Below are 17324 nucleotides of genomic sequence, written 5' to 3'. Positions count from 1 at the left end.
CAACTTGATTATTGCTAAAACAATTAGAACTTGTCGGGTTTCATTAAGGGATGGGCTCCAGGCAAATTGAGTGGCCGTGAGGGTGATTTTGCCCACCTGGTTTGACCATTTAGAGAAAAGTTTTTCTGATAAAGAAGTACAGTTCAGAAAGTTTTGCTCGTCTGTGAAAACCAGTTGTCCTCCTGCTGAAAACGTTAATGACACCCCTGACATGTACATTACTTATCTAAGTGACGACCATTATGATGATGATTATTGTTATTATTATTATTAATATTATTATTATTTATTTATTTTTTGCGGGGGAGGGGTTGGGGGTTGGGCAATTTTTCTGGGGCATGAACTTTTTTTTCTCACCTTTAGGTTGTGCATGATCTTTTTTTGTGGGTAATAGCTTGTGCAATAATTTTTTTTCAAGTCAAACACAGGACTTGGATAGTAGAAAGCACTTGCTTGATTTTTTTTCCTGTGGCATGATTTTTTTTCAGCAATTTTTGCTGTGCAGGAATTCTTTTTGGAAATTGCCCAGCAACCCCCCCCCCCTTAAAAAATAATGGTCTGTCCCTAATTAACCATGATGCTAACCTGCTGTTAGATCAAAAGTTGCTAACACTGGTGGACCCTTGCCGATTCTATTTACAGCCAGTACTGAGACTCTGTAGGTGTCCTGTGGATTGAGCTGGGGCATTCTTAATTCAGTGCGACTGTCATTTGTTCGCCATTTCTTTACCACCCCTGTTTCTGGCAATTTCCAGACAGAAACTTGATAATCAATGATGATGCCGTTAGCCCTTTCAGGAGGACTCCACTGCAGCAAAATGTACGTTTGGTTTTGCACAATCAGGGCAAGTCCACGTGGCCTTTCTGGAACTGCAAGTGATGGAGAAAACATAATCAATGAGGTGGGTGGCTTTTTAAGCTGAATGCCAATGGTCTGTTTAATCTAATACTGAAACTGTTGAAGCTATTTTATCACTGACCCTGTTACAACATGTTGGAAGATGTTTGATCGCATGTCATACTTCTAGCTAACATGTTCCAGCATTTGAGAAGACATGTAAAGCAAGGTCTAAATATGCTGAAAGATGTTACATCAATAAAAGCTAGGAGTGTTGGATAAAATGTTTAAACTGTAGGTGGTGTTCAAAAATATTTTTATTACCCAGCATAACGGGTACAAAATGCATGCAGAGGGCTATCAACCTGCAGGCAAAGTAATTTATTACAACTGAACCCTGGTAATCTGGTCACCAACAGGCCACAAAAATATGGCTGTATCAATGCATTGGTGCCATATTAAAGGGGCTGTAATAATGAGTTGGCCTTATGAATAGGGTGGCTCTAGGGTGGGCTTCCACTGTACCTTCAATTATAGGCATGCAAAATATGCAATAACTCTTTGCACGCATTGCGAGCTTATGGTAAGGTTTGACACTTACCATTGTAAGCATGAAATGCATACAAAGGCTAATGAATAAAAGTTACTAAAAGAACAAAAAGACAATTATACCTTACTTTTATTACAACATAATTATGGTAGTAAAAAAATTATGGTCTACTAACAACTTTGTGGACAAAGAAATCTTTGCCCTTTTTCCCGGCTGCATATTCCTGTGTGATTATTGGTGCCATTAAATTCTGTGCAATTGTGAATATAATTGAAAGTTTACTTGAATTATGTGTTATAAAACAAGATTTAAAAAAAAACGCACACAAACAAACAAAAACAGACCTGTGCAGCTGATTGTTTGATAGTCAGTTGTCATCAAGGGCCGATTTTGAGTCCAAGCTCAAGAATCAGTTTCTATGCCATTTAACAATGTAGCTAGAACTTTTCCCAACAGCACACTCTCATTAGCTACTTTGGGGTCAAATGACATCAACTGATGAACCTGTCTTATGCCAAAAGTCTCTGAGGGGCTGACATTGCAGAAGGTTACAGTGCACTGTTACCTGTGCATGCGGTCTGACAACTTATGACGGCTATTGAATGTCAAATCTCAATTCTTTTTAAGGTGGAGCCTTGAAAAACATTGAGATTCTCAGGGAATAAAATTAACTGAAATTTACCATTAACCATAATTCATATTTGCATTGCCAAATCTAAAAACAAACAAGCTTTAGACAAACTTACAGTCTTACTAAGGTCATGCACAGGGGTGGATCCAGGATTTTTCTTAGGAGGGGTGCACCACTAAGGAATGGCGTAACTGACATGTGAGGTAAACGAATTTTAAAAGCGAATACTAAGAAGGCTTCAGCTTAAGGGGGGGGGGGTGGGTGCGCACTCCTGCACCCTCCCCCTAGATCTGCCCCTGATACAGTGACTAGCCTGCGAACATGGATATATTTCCGGCTCGCCAAGACAAGCAATGGCCAGAAATACATCTGCAGGCCATACAGTGACCAGTAACAGTAGATGAATACTATTTTATAATACACGCAGGAGACACTTACTTGACTCGGGTGTGGTTAGGGGTCCCACAACATTACTAGCTGGGCCATCACCCACACTGTTGTAAGCAACAACTTGAAACCTGTAGGATGTGTACGCTTGCAGATGTAAGGTTGTAGATGTGTCAATTGTCGCCTTGTATTCTGATTGGGGTGGAGGTATCTGACCACTTGGAGCCTTCCAGAAATACACCTGCAATATGAATGAAAAAGCACACTCACTTAGTCGTCTTAGCTTTTTACTACAGGATCAAAAAAAAAAAACTTGAATTCTAGCTTGCCCTTGGAACAAGTAGCTCTCACATTTTGTTGTCGTGGGCAAGTCTTAGTTTGCTCTTTTAGATATTTAGTTGGTAGACAACCTGCCTGATACTTTGTACATTGGGCAAGTGAGAATGAAAAGCTACTTTTCCCCGACTTACTTGCCCAGAAGGAAATTCTACATGTCCAGGTCACGACTCTACAGCATTGTTTTTTCGAGCCCTGGACAACTAGAGTAATGTGATTTATTATACAAAAAAGGGGGAAAAAATGTCTTTGACCTTGTCTAGTTTATATTATACATTTGGAATTATATATTACCTGTAATTATTTCAAGAAAGAAAGTTCTTGAAATTATTAGTAATATTGGCTTGTATAGAATGCAGATTACTGTTAACGCACCATAGATTCAGATTTCATGTCACGAATACACAGCCCTTTCTGAACTGATAATAAAAAAGCTCTTGTCCATAAGACGTACTTTCTGGGTAATCACATGCAACTAGAAATAATTTATTATTAATAATGTTATCAGTGCCCATACCTTGTAGCCTAACAATTTGCCACGCACTGCCTGCCTTGTATCTGAGACTCCGGTCCAGGTTGCATAAGCTGATGTCGGTGATGTTATACGGACATCAAGATCTCTTGGAGACCCCACTGGTACTAAAAAGAAAAATAACGTGAAAGGTTTAGTTACGCAAATCCTACGGGCTTGGTGACATCATTTGGGATCCTGTCTACATCTGGACAGAATGACCTAGTGAAATTTCTAGTGTTCATGCAACAGCTGCATCCCAATGGCTGAGCTTGTAATGAAACCAAAATAACACAATCAACTTTGTTGTATCACAGCAGTTGCAAATAACCTAGCGCGCCAATCAACGTCTGTCTAAATTGATTGACTAGTAAGTGTTGTCTACAGTCCCTCCCGGGGGGGGGGGGGGGGATACTTCCAGAAACGTTGGGTGGGGGTGTACTACCCACTTCCCAAAACCCTTACCCTATTTATGATCTACCCCACCCTATTAATGACTGTTGCGGCTGGCGCAGTTGCCGTAAACGTAAGTCATGAAGGGCTTTTGTTGACATTCCTATTGCCGGATGGTGAAAAAGCACCTTCCTCTAAGAAACATACCCAATTCAAGATTAGAGTGCTAAAACCATACCCTATTCAAGACCAAAATGGCCAAAATCGATACCCTATTTATGACCAAAACGACTGAAAAACGGCCTACCCTGGTGCCGCTCATACCTATATAGCCCATATAAGGGAGTACCCACCCCGGGTCTATAGCACGTTTCAATTTGGTGTTGTATCATTTACACCATTACTATTGATTCCAAAATCTTGTGAAGTAGTTCAAATCGATGACACAAGTCAAAACAAAAAGCTCTTAATACTTTGGATTTTCCTAAACAATTTTGCGATAAGTAGCTTTCCTTTGATTGCTGATGGTGGCTTAATAAACTTAGCTTAGCACACACGAGCCTACTCATGCTTAGATGCAATATTAGAATGAGCTTTTCTGTAAACTTCACTCACGTTTGTCACCTGAGTAACCGAAAACAACCGGGCTTTTGGCTCCAAAACCAATATCATTAGCAGCTTGTATTTGTAACACATACATGCCTACTCATGCTTAGATGCAAACATTAGAATATACTTTGCTGTAAACTTCACGTACTTTTTTCCTCTTAGTAACCGAAAACAACCGAACTTTTGGGTCCAAAGCCAATATCATTAGCAGCTTGTATTTGTAACACACACGTCTGCTCATGCTTAGATCCAACAACAGCAACAACAACAACAATAGTTTATTGACACTCCCCTGATGGGGCTTTTCAGTGACAATACAAGGGAGCTAAACTAATTAAGTTAAAAGAAGTGGTTTACAATTCAGTTAAAAGGGAAAGAATACGATACAAACATTAAAATAAACGTTTCTTTAAACTTCACTCACTTTTTTCTCCCGAGTAACCGAAAACAACTGGGCTTTTGGGTCCAAAGCCAATATCATTAGCAGCTTGTATTTGAATCATGTATTTCACGTAGTAATCCGCACCCATTACATGAATTGATGTGTCATTTTTGACGTCACTCCTAGACAGCTGTCCTTTACCATCAGCCCTTTGATGATAGACAACATAGTAAAACCCAGGCCCGCTGTGGTCGATGGGTGGAAGGGGTTGCCACGTGATCTTTAGTGTAGAGGGGGATGTTCCTTCGGTTCTCACCTCGCTAGGATATTTGCTGGGAGCTGAAGTCAGAGATAGTGATAATATCATAATTAGAACCTTCACCACTAAAGTGACGACTCTATTTATTTAGAATTGTCAGACTTGAACTTATAAATGGGTTAGTCTTTCCACAGACCGTCTATTTAAGAATTAGATTATGTGCTCGAGATTTCTATTGCGCATAGAAATCAAGAGCAAATAATCTAATTATTTTAGTGTACATCTACTAGTCTTTCAAAAGTAAATCCTCTGCACAAACCCATCAAAAACGCAAACGAGCGGACCGCACACAGCTACGCTACTCACTATCTACAACAGAATAGATAGCGTAGCCAACCAGCGAGCGGCATTCGTGATAGAACACAAGTAGAGTTATAATAATATCTGTTATAACTTTGTCAAGATCGCAATGCCCTCTTGCAGTTTCATATCTAAAATGTTTGTAAGTACCGGAAACTATAGGACCTACAAAATACTCCGGCGAAGAAAACCCTTTTACACGTAACGTTTGTCCGTTCTTCAGTGTTCATGAACCCTGCCATCGCTATGCATATTTATCTCGTGACTGCAAGTCATTGAAAAGTTTACTTTTAAGAAACTAGCTTATTTATTTGTTGCGTGTTTATTGACCTATTCATCCATATAATTTTTGTTTTTCTGTTCATATATATTTTTTTATGCTGTATATTTAGTGTAAGGCTAAACCAAGTAATACGTCTCGCTCAAAGCAGCTGTTGGAATTCATGTGTAAGACTGGCCATTAGTGAAATGAAAGTTATTGAATATTTGCTTTTGCGCGATACTGTATAATACTGTACAAGGTTTTACTAACGTTTAACGAATTGGATGGAACCCTCTATAAGACCATGCATTTGAATGAAACCTGACAAAAGATATTTGTCTGCTGGCAAGACGCGCCCTAGCCTGTTCCAGACTCCCGGTAGCTGGGGACGAGCGAGTAAAAAAAGGCGAGCGAGAGAAACAACGAGGGAGGACTAAGGCGAGGAAGGGAAGGGACGTTCCTCGCCTTAGTCCTCACTCGTTTTTTCTCTCGCCAGGAACCCATTACCCCTTTTTTTTCGCTCTTGCCCAACTATGTTTCATATAATTCCCTTCTAGTCTGAAACGTCTCGCCCCATACTCTTTGAGAGAAATCGGACTGCAAACACAAGCACTCAAAGAAGTTTCAAAGGACTCTAATTAGAACTTACCTGCAGAAGGGGCTTGGAAACTAGGGGACGGAGCGCTTGGTGTACTGTTTCCAACGTCGTTGATAGAGACAACACGGAACGTATAGCGTACCCATGGAGACAGTGCTATTTGTGTCCAGCCCTTCTCGGGTTCAGTTTCCTCAGCAATCATGTGCCATGCTTTGGGCGCAAACTGTGTCGTGTGTTCAATGATGACTTTCTTTATTGGACTATCATTTGATTTGCCCAAGGTCCAGGTTACATTGACAAATTCTCCTCTGGTTTTTCCATAGTTGATATTCACGTTTGTCGGTGGATCAGGAGGACCTGTTTGAGATAGGCGAAAAAAACAAATTGAATTCTAGTCCGGCATAGGCTAACTAATTATTCGGTCACCAACGGACCACAAACATCTGGGCGTATTAACGAGGTAGCCGTATTAAAGGGGTTCTTTAAACAAGAAAATGACTGACTGAGCTTTTGTTCAGGCCAGAATAACGAGGTGGCCGTAAGGCAGGATTTCACCGTACAGTCACTGCAAGAGGTTATTGTGTTTTCCATACCTTAAAGTAGCTAGGAGTGCTGCTATCTGTAATCTCTCTGGCCAATCACAAAGGACATAGACAACACAGAGAACCAATCATAACTCGAAGCAAATTCATGTAGCTTACGCGAAGCGCGGGAAAACGTCTGCAAGCGAGTCACGATTCGTGGTGGTTTTGGCCGTTCTTTAATCTTTTTAACAACAACACTGTACATAAACATATTTTTTTTACCTTTAACTTTCAGTATCACATTCTTGACAGCAATGATCTTTTTGCTGCCCACTATCTGGCAGGTGTAGAGGCCTGAGTCAGAGTACTGGGCGCCAGTGATTTTCAAGTAGCCCCTCATGTCACTGGTATGCGACAGACGGTCCATGCTCTCCGTTCTGGTGATTTGCACGTGATTGTTAGACACGATTGGGACAACATATCTGGACCACTGAAATGTGACTTCTATTGCACCAATTGTTTTTACACCGCACATAATCCTGATGTCTCGCCCGAGGACAACTGAAGTCGATCGATTCATGTTTTTGGTGAAGATGATGTAGTCTAGGATGAAACAACGGTAAATTGGCTCAACGCTAATGTCATGGACAGGGTTTCATTAACGTTTTCGCAGGAGGGCAACTGGTTTTCACAGGCGGACAAAACTATCGTGTACGGTCATACTTCGAGCTCTGTTCTGACCAAAAAATTCCCGGGAGGAGGGGGGAAAACTGATATGAAAAGGCCGGGGATACTCGTCGGAAAATTTGAATTAAACCCCTATAAAGGAGACCAATCTGGGTGTGGCTTGAACTTTTTTATTTCGTCGATTGCACCCTGAAAGATAATTTGACGGCTAAAAATAGTGGCGTTTCTTCATGACCACTCTTAATATGAGAGTTCCTCCACCCTCCCCCCCGCACTTCGGGCCAAAAATGTAGCGAAATCACTGTTATAGATTCCAGGGGGTGGAATTCAAACAGAACCGAAAGTATTTAGACCTTACCGAGGACGTTGAGATGTCCCTTCCTTGCAGCTTTGCCCAGTCTGTTAGAAGCCTCGCAGATGTAATAGCCGGAGTCTGCTTTCGTAACATTACTGATTCTTAAATTTCCATTTGACAAAATCCGAAACCTGCTGTTGCTTTTGAGGTTCAAAGAGCCATTGAAGAGCCAGCGAATGGTAGGCTTGGGTTCTCCTGTTGGTCGACATGTCAGCTCAACACTTGTGTGGATAAGTACATTTGTGTTGGGTTGTGGAACTTTGCTGCCTGGACCAAATCCAGCAGGAATTTCTGAAGAGATAGAAAGCAAAGAAAATGTGCATTTGCTAAAACCTTGAATGTTTAAAGATCCCGTTTGTGCTTGAAGTTTGTTGAGGTACTAGATATATGCAGTTTTCTCATCGTGCATTGACATTGAGTACAGTTTTGAATATGCACCAGAAGTATATTTATGGACTATAGAACTACATTCAGTCATTTAATCATTTTCTAATGGATGGTGCTATCAGTGATTCAATCAGTTCTTCCGTCCGTCCGTCTGTCCGTCAGTCAGTTGAATGTATCCTGTGTGACATGCAACACCAGATCACTGTTGCTTTTCCATCTACTGTCTGTCAGTCTGTCAGTTAGTTCTATTCACCAATCCGTCCCTGTGTCCGTCCGTCCGTCAGTCCGTTTGTCCATTCGTTTATGTGTCCATCCAGGGATATTCAAGCTTGCAATAACTTTACATACGAATTCCGTAAATATTGATAATTTTACCTGAAACAGTGAGCTCAATATCGGCATGTAACTGGCCATGTTTGTTGTTAACAAAACACTGGTACATGCCATTGTCTTGACGTGTCAAGTCTTTTATTGTCAAGTTTCCACCAGTAATGTTGTGTCTGTTTGTCCATATGAGGGGTTTTCCATTCAAGAACCACGTGTATGTTGTTCTTGGTATTCCGAAGGCGATACAGGGTATGGTGACTGTGGTGTTCGATCCTGCTGTAGTGTGCCTTGGCTTCAGGATCCACTCCGGTTTAGCTGTAGAAAACAAATCACACTTTCTGTTACTCAAGAAGATCCACACAGTCAGCGAAGTGCGTTCCAATCATTTTGATAGCAAAACAACAACAACAACAGCAACAACAACAATAACAACAATACTCTTCGGTATTATGAAGCGACCAGCGGTATCGCTCCTCTCTCGGAATGCAGGGTGCACCAAACTCTCTCCGATTGTGCGGAATAGGTCGAAATTAGAGTCGGACAAATTTCAAGGCAACGGGCTTAGTCCCGCGCGGCCAAAATGTAACCATCACGCACTCAACTTGCGTTGACTTAGGTCGGGTGGCCAAACGGTGAACAACTTGCGTCGACTTGCGTGTAAATTTTATCTCGACCAAAGAGAGCGTAAGTTATCGCAAGTCAACACACGTGCACGCAAGTCCTGGCCCAACGAGCCCGCAAGTAGACCCCTGACCCAAGATTTCAACTTGCGTCTACTTGCGACAGAGCAACTTTATACCTTCCATTCTTATTACTGTAGTTTTTGTGTCTGACTGTCCTGCCTTGTCACTGGCCCTGCATTTGTACTTCCCTGCGTCATCGGGACCAAAGCTGTCGATCACCAGTCTGTTGACGTTCCCTGTCGTTTTTCCTAACGGCGCATGGATTCCTTTCTTTACCAGTTTGATTCTGGGGACTGGTCTGAAGTTAAGGTAAAAAGAAAAAAAACTTGAACCCTTGCTGGAGAAAATTGACACTTTATGAAGTATATTCAAGGTCATGAGGTGACAAACTTTGTTACTAAACATAGACATCAGCTTTGTGAAATCTATGAGCCAAATTAATGATTTCACGCTGCTACTGTGCACACTGCTATCGCTAATGCTACAGCTTCTGCTAGGGATCAATCATGTCTCGATATCTTTCTCCGCAGTTCAAATACATTATCTTTCATATATTTACTTGCATCTTCATCATCTACGGGTATTTTACGAACTCGCGGCTTGACCAGCTCCCAGTTGGCTTGATGGCTCAGTTGGTAGAGAACTGCACTAATATTGCAGAGGTCATGGGTTGGAATCCCGTTCAAGCCTGAATTTTTTTTTGTCAGGCTTTTAAGTTCAAAGCCGCTTAAGCTGTCTATGTAATTGCGATGGCAGATAACACCTTCATGCTAGTGTTATTGTTGCTGATTCTGTGCCTCTTTCGTCACTGCTTCTACTTATGTTAATACTTCATTGTATAAGTTGTTTCACAACTGCAAACGCTCAATTAATCTACCGCATCCAAGCTGGTTCAGTGTGCTTACCTGCCGTAAACAATACACTCTAGGACAAATTGTTCTCCCTTTATGGCCGTCCTTGGCGCGCTGAAATCATCAGATACACTTGGTGGCTTGTTCAGTGGAACTTGTCCTGTTAATGTAAATAACGAATTAGTGTTCATTTGGCTTGGTTAAGTCTCTCTGAAACCAGGTAGGGCATCAAGTAAATGTATCAAAAATTATATATGCAAGGCATAAATTATCCTATATTTTCCTGACTATACTTCCGTGGCAGGTGCATTGGCCTCATGATTAGTGCGCTCCACTCCGGATCAAAAGGTGCAGGTTTTAGTCCTGCCAGGTACATTGTGTTGTGTTCTGGGCAAGACACTTTGCTCTCACAGTACCTCTCTTCACCCTATAAATGGTTACTGGCGAATTTTATGCTGGGGGTAACCTTACGAGGCACCAGCATCCCATCCAGGGGGAGTAGAAGTACTCTTAGTCGCTTCATGCTACCGAAACCGGAGATAAGCGCAGGCCTGATGGTCCACTTCGCTTCAAAAAAATGTTCAAATGTTCTTGTTTATAGTGGTGAATGCACCGGCTTAGCTACGCCTAGCTAGTTCACAGCGCATGTCACTTAAAACTGGAAGAAACAAATATAGCTACTAAACATAATAGGGTTAAAAGTCGCAACTGGCGGGAAGCAGACCAGCTGGCCATTTACAAGCATGACCGAGGAGTTGAAGAACTTTGGTCTACCGAGAAGCAACTCCAGCTAAGTGGTCAGAGCGGGACTTGAACCCGCCACCTTCGGATTTCAAGTTCGGCGCCCTCAGTGACCACTCGGCCACGCTGCCTCATTGCATGCAGACTTTAGTTTTTCTTACTTACCTGGCGATACAAAAAGAGAAACCGTTCTGACAACTTTCTTGGTTATGAACACATTAGTGACAGTGCATACGTAAACTCCTGCATCTGACTTCTCTAGAAAAGCAAAGTGCAGGTCCCCCTCTTGGCTGATAGCTCGGCGTGGTGACTGGCTCGGCAGCTGATTCCCCCCTTTCGTCCATTTGATTGTACGGTGTGGAAAAGAGTCTGGAGCATTGCATCTTATGATGAGATGCGATCCCTCTTCGCCGTCAACACCCCAGTCGCCGACACCAGTGAATGGATTAAGATCTGGGGAGGATGTAGATACATCATTGAGGGTGTTGAGGTAAAGAGCTGGTAATACATTATGAACGTAATGCTCAACAGCTACCATTTAAATGGCCACGGACGTAAACCACCTTGTTCAGCATACTGAACAGTACCACATGAAAGTACTGCTCAATAGCTTTCATTTGAATGGTCGCACACTACGGTTTCATTTACAGACCTAAAACATAGAACCACCTTGTACAGCATAATACACACCAACATAAGAAATTACCGCTTAATATCTTTCATTAGAACCGACATACTCCAGGGTTTACCCACAAACTTCAAGTAAGTCAGTCAACAATAAACAGAACCTTTTACTCTTCATCAGAAAGTGACATCCACGCTGAGACTCTTATGAGTCGCTTGGCTCTGAGTAAAAGAAAACCGTGTCTCTACACAAAAATGTTTGTAATAAGGTAACAGTGACGCCACTTACAAGCAAATTTAACCCTTGCCGTCCGACTAATGATTGCCCCTTTCCTGTTGGACACCAGACAGTAGTACGAGCCGTCATCTCTACCTTCCAGTGCGTTCTTAACAAGTATAGACCCATCACTAGTTACGTGTATGTGGTTATTCCGCACAGTATTGACTTGCTTGCCGTTGTGATACCAAGTGACAGTGGTGTCTGGGGACTTGATGCACAGAAGGGAGAAACTGGTCGATACTACGGTGACATCTTGAGGCTCGCTGAGAATTACTGGTTTTCGGGTACTACCTGTTGGTAAATGGAGTAAAAAGGTGTTTTTAAAAGAGATACGCTGTGCACGTGGAACGGAGAGCCTTCACCAGAAAGTCCGGAAGTTTTGTTTTGAAAACAGAAGACAACTGTGGTTCGTAGCAACGGATAGTCGCAGGTACTTCACCAGAATTTCTGGAAGCTTTTTGAAAACAGAAAGCAACCGCGGTTAGTGCGTTTGCGGGCTTGAACCCCTGGTCGGATTGCTGAGCTTTGTTCGTGTAATATGTTGCACCATCACAATGCCTTTTTCCATCCGGGAGTATCGAAGGTTAATTGAAGGTTGTAACGTTAGATATTTTCGCTGGTGACTTACTTCCGTAAAGTTCCCACTTTTCAGTCGATAAAGCGAGACAGTTTCTTTAGAAACTGATTCCCTGTAATAATTTTATTTGTCAAGTACCGATGTAGTAGTACTCCTATTCTTTTAGTCAGCTTTTAAACACATTTGCGAGCATACGACATTTTTGTAACGTACTTACCAGCTTTCAAGAGCAGTAGTAGCGCAAGTAACTTAATGATGAACACATTATTCCACCAGCTGACGCTCATTTTGTAGTTGATTCATACCTAAAAAGACCGTCAAACAAAGACACAAATAAATAAATAAATTAAATAGATCAAGAAAAAATGTCTAGTTTCTATCAGTAGTAGGCTCGATTAGCAGCCGCTGTTCAGGATAGGAGCCTGTGCTTTTCCCCTTGGGGAGGATCATAGGCCAGACTCGAGAGAGGGGCGGAAGTCGAGTCTTTCAGTAGCCGAAGAGCGCAGTCACTCAATCTCTACAATCTATCGTCGTGTAACGAAGAGTTTCCGGAGTTCGTTGACGGAGCACTAGAGTTTTGCATAGTAGGGAATGTTAGCATGAGAGAACTGAATGCTCTAATACACCATAAGGAACTGGGCCAGCACGTGAGGTGTTACTTTAATCCTAGTGGAGGCTCAAGAGATGGTACAAAGATGGACAACGTTTTGATTGCTATTATATCACCACCCTAGTTTTCTTACTTTACAAATTTTATCGAATGTTAAGGTTCGAATTACGTCTAGTCTACAATTTACAATTTCAATCGCAATTAGACGGATCCTACTTATAATTCACAAGTCATCCCAAATAATTCAGCTTAATGGGGACATGTTCCTCTCTCGGTAAATGATGACGGCTCAGGGAAACCAACGTTGAAAATGTTTATACTAAAGCCATTCTTGTCTGTCTTAGCTCTGAACCGCTTCGAGAGTTTGAGAGATAAATGTTGCTTATTGTATCCATTAGTTTTTGAGCTCACGTTTCTTTCGAAGAGGTTAAATATTAGTAGATTTTCGAAAAGCGCAACGTGAGCAATTGGCTTTCAGGTTGGAAACCGTAGTCGACTTTTGCATTGGTCTTTTTTGCGTGTAGTTTTGCAACAATGCTACCGTTGAAACACTGGTGATTATCATTCGATGCATGTTTTTCCTCCTTTTTTAATTGCCTGAAGTCCTTCACGTGACCTGCATATAATGTTGCTGCAAATAATATTCTGCTTATGTGTAATTGTAACCACGCTCTTGCGTGAAAAATGGCAGATTGTTTTCCGTGAGCTGCCAGAAAGTGATTTTAAAGGAGCTCAGTCATGACATTTATGAGTTATTTTGGCCCCGTAAAAAATTACCTTTAAATTGAAGGAAACCTGAAAATATCAGTTTACTTAGACTGAAAAACGCCAAAGAGATAATAATAAACCGTAAAAGAACAAGTATGATTAAGGATGGAGAAGATTGACGCGGATTACAAACGACGAACTTAAAAAATTTAGGCAAATCTTTTCAAGTCGCGCAAACCGTGACGTAGCTCCATTAAACATTAAACAAACTTGGTGATCGAATGATAAAACAATTATTGAATTCGGTTATGGCGAAATATCGTGATTTCAGTATCTCGGAGATCGACTGTTAGCCTTCGGCTTCTTCAAACAATTGATAATCTGCTGGCCTCTGACAAATCACGATGTTTTGCTCAACCTCGGCCAATAATTGTCAATTATGTGCTCTAATATACTTAAAACGAACACTCTAGATAGTTTTCCGTTCAATAAGTAAGGCCAGATTATATTTTTGAAGAAAATTAACTGAGAATTTATGTAGATCAGTTTCGCCTCCACTTACGTCAAATTTTATCGAAACTTTTACTTAAAGTAGCCTTGCACTGAATACAGTTTTTACACTTTAAAGAACGAGTCCAAACTTTGCTGTTGGTTAACGAAATTCTGCTTCTTCATTTGCTAAGAACGCTGTGTTTCACTGCGTTCCACACCGCTTTTGTATACGGCAACTGGAAAACTAACGAACTGTAGTCTACCTTGAGTTTCTGAGATCCAGGTTTTGAGAAATGTTCCTCGCATTCTTCAGAGATCATTCCCTGCCATAATCAAGTATGCTACAAAGTAACTTAGTTTATCTCAGCGGGTAAAGAATGTTGTTCAATCACTGTGGTCACCGAGACCCCAGGTGTCGGAAATTTCCTGCGAGCAAATGGAATATGGCACGTGAAATATCTTTTTGTTGCCGTAGTCATTTTGAAGATCAATCGCAACAGAGATGCCTTAAAATCCTTTGAAAGGTGCACGCAAATGTTCACAGTGTTCGATTTAGCCCGTGCTGATTCTGCTAAAGTTGCTAATAAACTGAGAAAATTAGCTACCTTAAACTGCGTTGCAGTCTTTTCCAGTGCAAGAAGCCACTGGCTTAACTAAATGACTTTAAAACATATGGCCACTTTCTAATTTCCCGAAGTTTGTGAACGAGTTGTAGCGAAAGTGATGAAATATTATTTTAACCTCGGGCGCATAATTTTAAAATATTTCTCATGCAAAACCTCAAATACCCTTGAAGCTTTCATCGCGCTGGCAGTTGTGAATTTCGTCGTAAAAGGAAATTAAATCTCAATTAGTTACTTTTGCTTACAGTGTTTCGGAAATGTAGCAATTAAATGACAGTTTTCACTGCAAGGAATCCTGTTTACCGTGCAACAATGTCTTTCACTTTGCGGTGAATCTCTTTGTTTTAAAAATCTCTGGGTGGTGGTTGAGACACAAGGCTGTGGCAGGTATGGTGTAAAATAGAGTTGTTTACCTAATACACTCCCTTATAACCTATTTATTGAATTTTACCAGCTCGTGTGCCTACCTGCTGTAGTTATTGCCGTATCGGAAGCTCTGATTAACACACTACCTGCCAACTCGTGCAATTCATTAAATATTTTGTCTTGCCTGCATGCGACTGCCTCACTACCGCTGTTCGCTACATAATGGGATCTTATTCAAAGGGCAAACAACAATTCATAAGAGAAAAAACAATTGTTTCGTTGCCTAGAAAGCCACATTTTGCATTCAAATGGAGCCTGGGAAAATTTCTGCCTTGTGATTTTTCTCAGAAAAGCCAGGTCGATTTTAATGAGTTAATCTCGTTTTTAGAAAATAATTACAAGTACATAAAATGCCTCGTGTAGTGATGAAGTCGGCAAACTTAAGTCAGTATTTCATGTGAATCAGTTTTCAAAAGATTTATAAAGATTTTCGCAAACTAAACTTTCAACATTGAGGTAAACATTTTCCGAACAGATCTATTTTGATGACTTTACTTGAGAATACAAAGTAATTGACGAATTCCTTCTTTTAAACGTTATAAAGTTTAAAACCATCAGAATTCCCTCGCGCGCGAAGACTAAATTAGCGGGTAGACTCTTAAACCAAGTTGAAATTTTATGTTCGTCATGAGAGGTAATCCACTCTTTTTGTAAAGAATAAGCCCACTTATTTTCCTTTGACAGAAAAGGGTCTTTAAGTTCCACACTTGATTGATATGCAAATAAAGTTTTCTAACACATTCATAATTGAAAAGTGTCAAATGAATGGAAATTTCTATAGTGTAGTGAAAACAACACTTAGGCACGTCTTTATTACCTATCACCTGCGTACAGATTCAGTCGAAACGTTTTCTTTCGGACGCGTTGAATAACTTTCACCTTTCGTTACCATTCACGCTATTTTTCCTGTGCTAGAGTTTTTTCGATTTTTCTTTGCTTGTTTTTTCCATAAAACCACAGGAAGCAATTTAAACAATTTTGCCACTCCAAATGGCAATTCGCGGACAGTAAATATATATATGTAGAGATGTATACAGATTTGAAACAAGGGCTTTATCGTTTTTCGGGTATAAGATCTAAGGTGCTTAATTTGTCTGAGAAATTCGCTTTGTGTATTTACAGTTTGTGGTGTGTTTTCACACGCTGAGAGACGAAATAAAAATATCTTATCGTAACTTCCGTCCTTGTCAAAATTCTTCGAGTAATCATTAAATTTAACTTGAAGTTTCCAACCTTAAGACGTCAAAACAGGAAACAAAATCTTGAAAATTCAAAGACGGTTTCACGTACGAAAACTGGTTATAACCAGGCAAATTTTTTGAGGCGACTTTGGAGTAAAGATTTAAGTCGTACTTAAGAGAGTTAAAATCAGATTAAATTTTTAAGGCGCAAAATTGCACGTATTTAAAAATAGTGTTCGTACTCGGTTATGAATGTTTACGTACCTTGCTGTATTTCAACTTTTTTTTTCTATTCTTGATACTATCCCTTTGGGCTTGAAGTGTTTCAATCGATCCTCTTGGGAGTATCACGATTACATATCTTAAGAACAACCGCAGGCACAAGTTGAGAATTCGTTCGAAACAAACGAGCTTGATCTCAACAGCGGCACGACTGATATCTAAATGTTAATGTTATGGAGGGGGTCAGGTTATCTTGAGCAAATTATTCTCCGTGCCAGATGTCCTGAAGCCGTCTTGATACATTTACATAGATCAATTAACACTTTTGTATGGATTGCTTTTATCCAATTGTTTGCCCGAGATTATCCTCCTTATTACAGCTTTCACTTCCTACCAAATTATACTGCGATTGTTGGGGGTTATTTTATTCGCCGCGCTCCTCTTGGCACCGTTCCTCTCGTTATGTGTCGCCTTGTAACTGGTCCACGAACAGGAACTTTGAACATCCTATCAGTTTTGATTATCGCATCTTGTCGTGAATTAAATTTATCGCAACGTTTTTGTCTTTTGGAGTTTTTCGTGTGGTCGTGCATTAATTAAACGTGTAGTTCTGTTTTGTGTAAGCACTGTACCCCGCAAATTTGGCCAAAGTTAATTGAAATAATCTATTTTTATGCCCTATCTAACTTAGTATTTTTTCCGCAGAAGAAACTGATTGGGCAAAGTCTGCAATTACGTGGAACCAAGGTTTCTTACTGAGCAAAAGATTTTTAATTTGCGGCTTGTACTGTTAAATTAGTTCCGAAGTCTATGTCAATTTTATACATTATTCACGCGATAAGCACTACTGCAAGAATCATCATCGAACCAAACACAAAGACATGAAGTCTGCGAGCTAGACCTTAACAGT

General features: G+C 40.7%; 1 protein-coding gene and 1 non-coding gene across 3 annotated transcripts in view; one reads left to right on the top strand and one right to left on the bottom strand.

Moving 5' to 3' along the window:
* LOC145460399 (contactin-2-like) overlaps window positions 1-17110 on the bottom strand; it is a 19765-nt gene extending 2655 nt beyond the window's left edge. Inside the window, exons 1-14 of one of the 2 annotated variants that reach the window (XM_081445177.1) lie at window positions 16457-17110; window positions 12370-12457; window positions 11585-11866; window positions 10837-11124; window positions 9985-10090; window positions 9196-9377; window positions 8445-8711; window positions 7686-7973; window positions 6923-7243; window positions 6168-6473; window positions 4680-4976; window positions 3260-3381; window positions 2458-2647; window positions 586-870 (exon numbers count right to left, since the gene is read on the bottom strand). In XM_081445177.1, the coding sequence (XP_081301303.1) occupies window positions 586-870; window positions 2458-2647; window positions 3260-3381; window positions 4680-4976; window positions 6168-6473; window positions 6923-7243; window positions 7686-7973; window positions 8445-8711; window positions 9196-9377; window positions 9985-10090; window positions 10837-11124; window positions 11585-11866; window positions 12370-12439 (3004 nt within the window). In that variant the 5' untranslated portion in view covers window positions 12440-12457; window positions 16457-17110. Of the gene's footprint in view, window positions 1-585; window positions 871-2457; window positions 2648-3259; window positions 3382-4679; window positions 4977-6167; window positions 6474-6922; window positions 7244-7685; window positions 7974-8444; window positions 8712-9195; window positions 9378-9984; window positions 10091-10836; window positions 11125-11584; window positions 11867-12369; window positions 12517-16456 lie in introns of those variants that run through there. The other variant, XM_081445178.1, reaches the window with a different exon arrangement.
* On the top strand, window positions 9697-9769 carry Trnai-aau (transfer RNA isoleucine (anticodon AAU)). The gene has a single exon. It is a non-coding gene; the product is annotated as a tRNA-Ile (tRNA).
* Window positions 17111-17324: the final 214 nt, after the last annotated feature.

The sequence above is a fragment of the Orbicella franksi genome, chromosome 11, assembly GCF_964199315.1.
Source record: "Orbicella franksi chromosome 11, jaOrbFran1.1, whole genome shotgun sequence".
NCBI lineage: Eukaryota > Metazoa > Cnidaria > Anthozoa > Scleractinia > Merulinidae > Orbicella > Orbicella franksi.
This window is presented reverse-complemented; position numbering and strand designations above follow the sequence as displayed.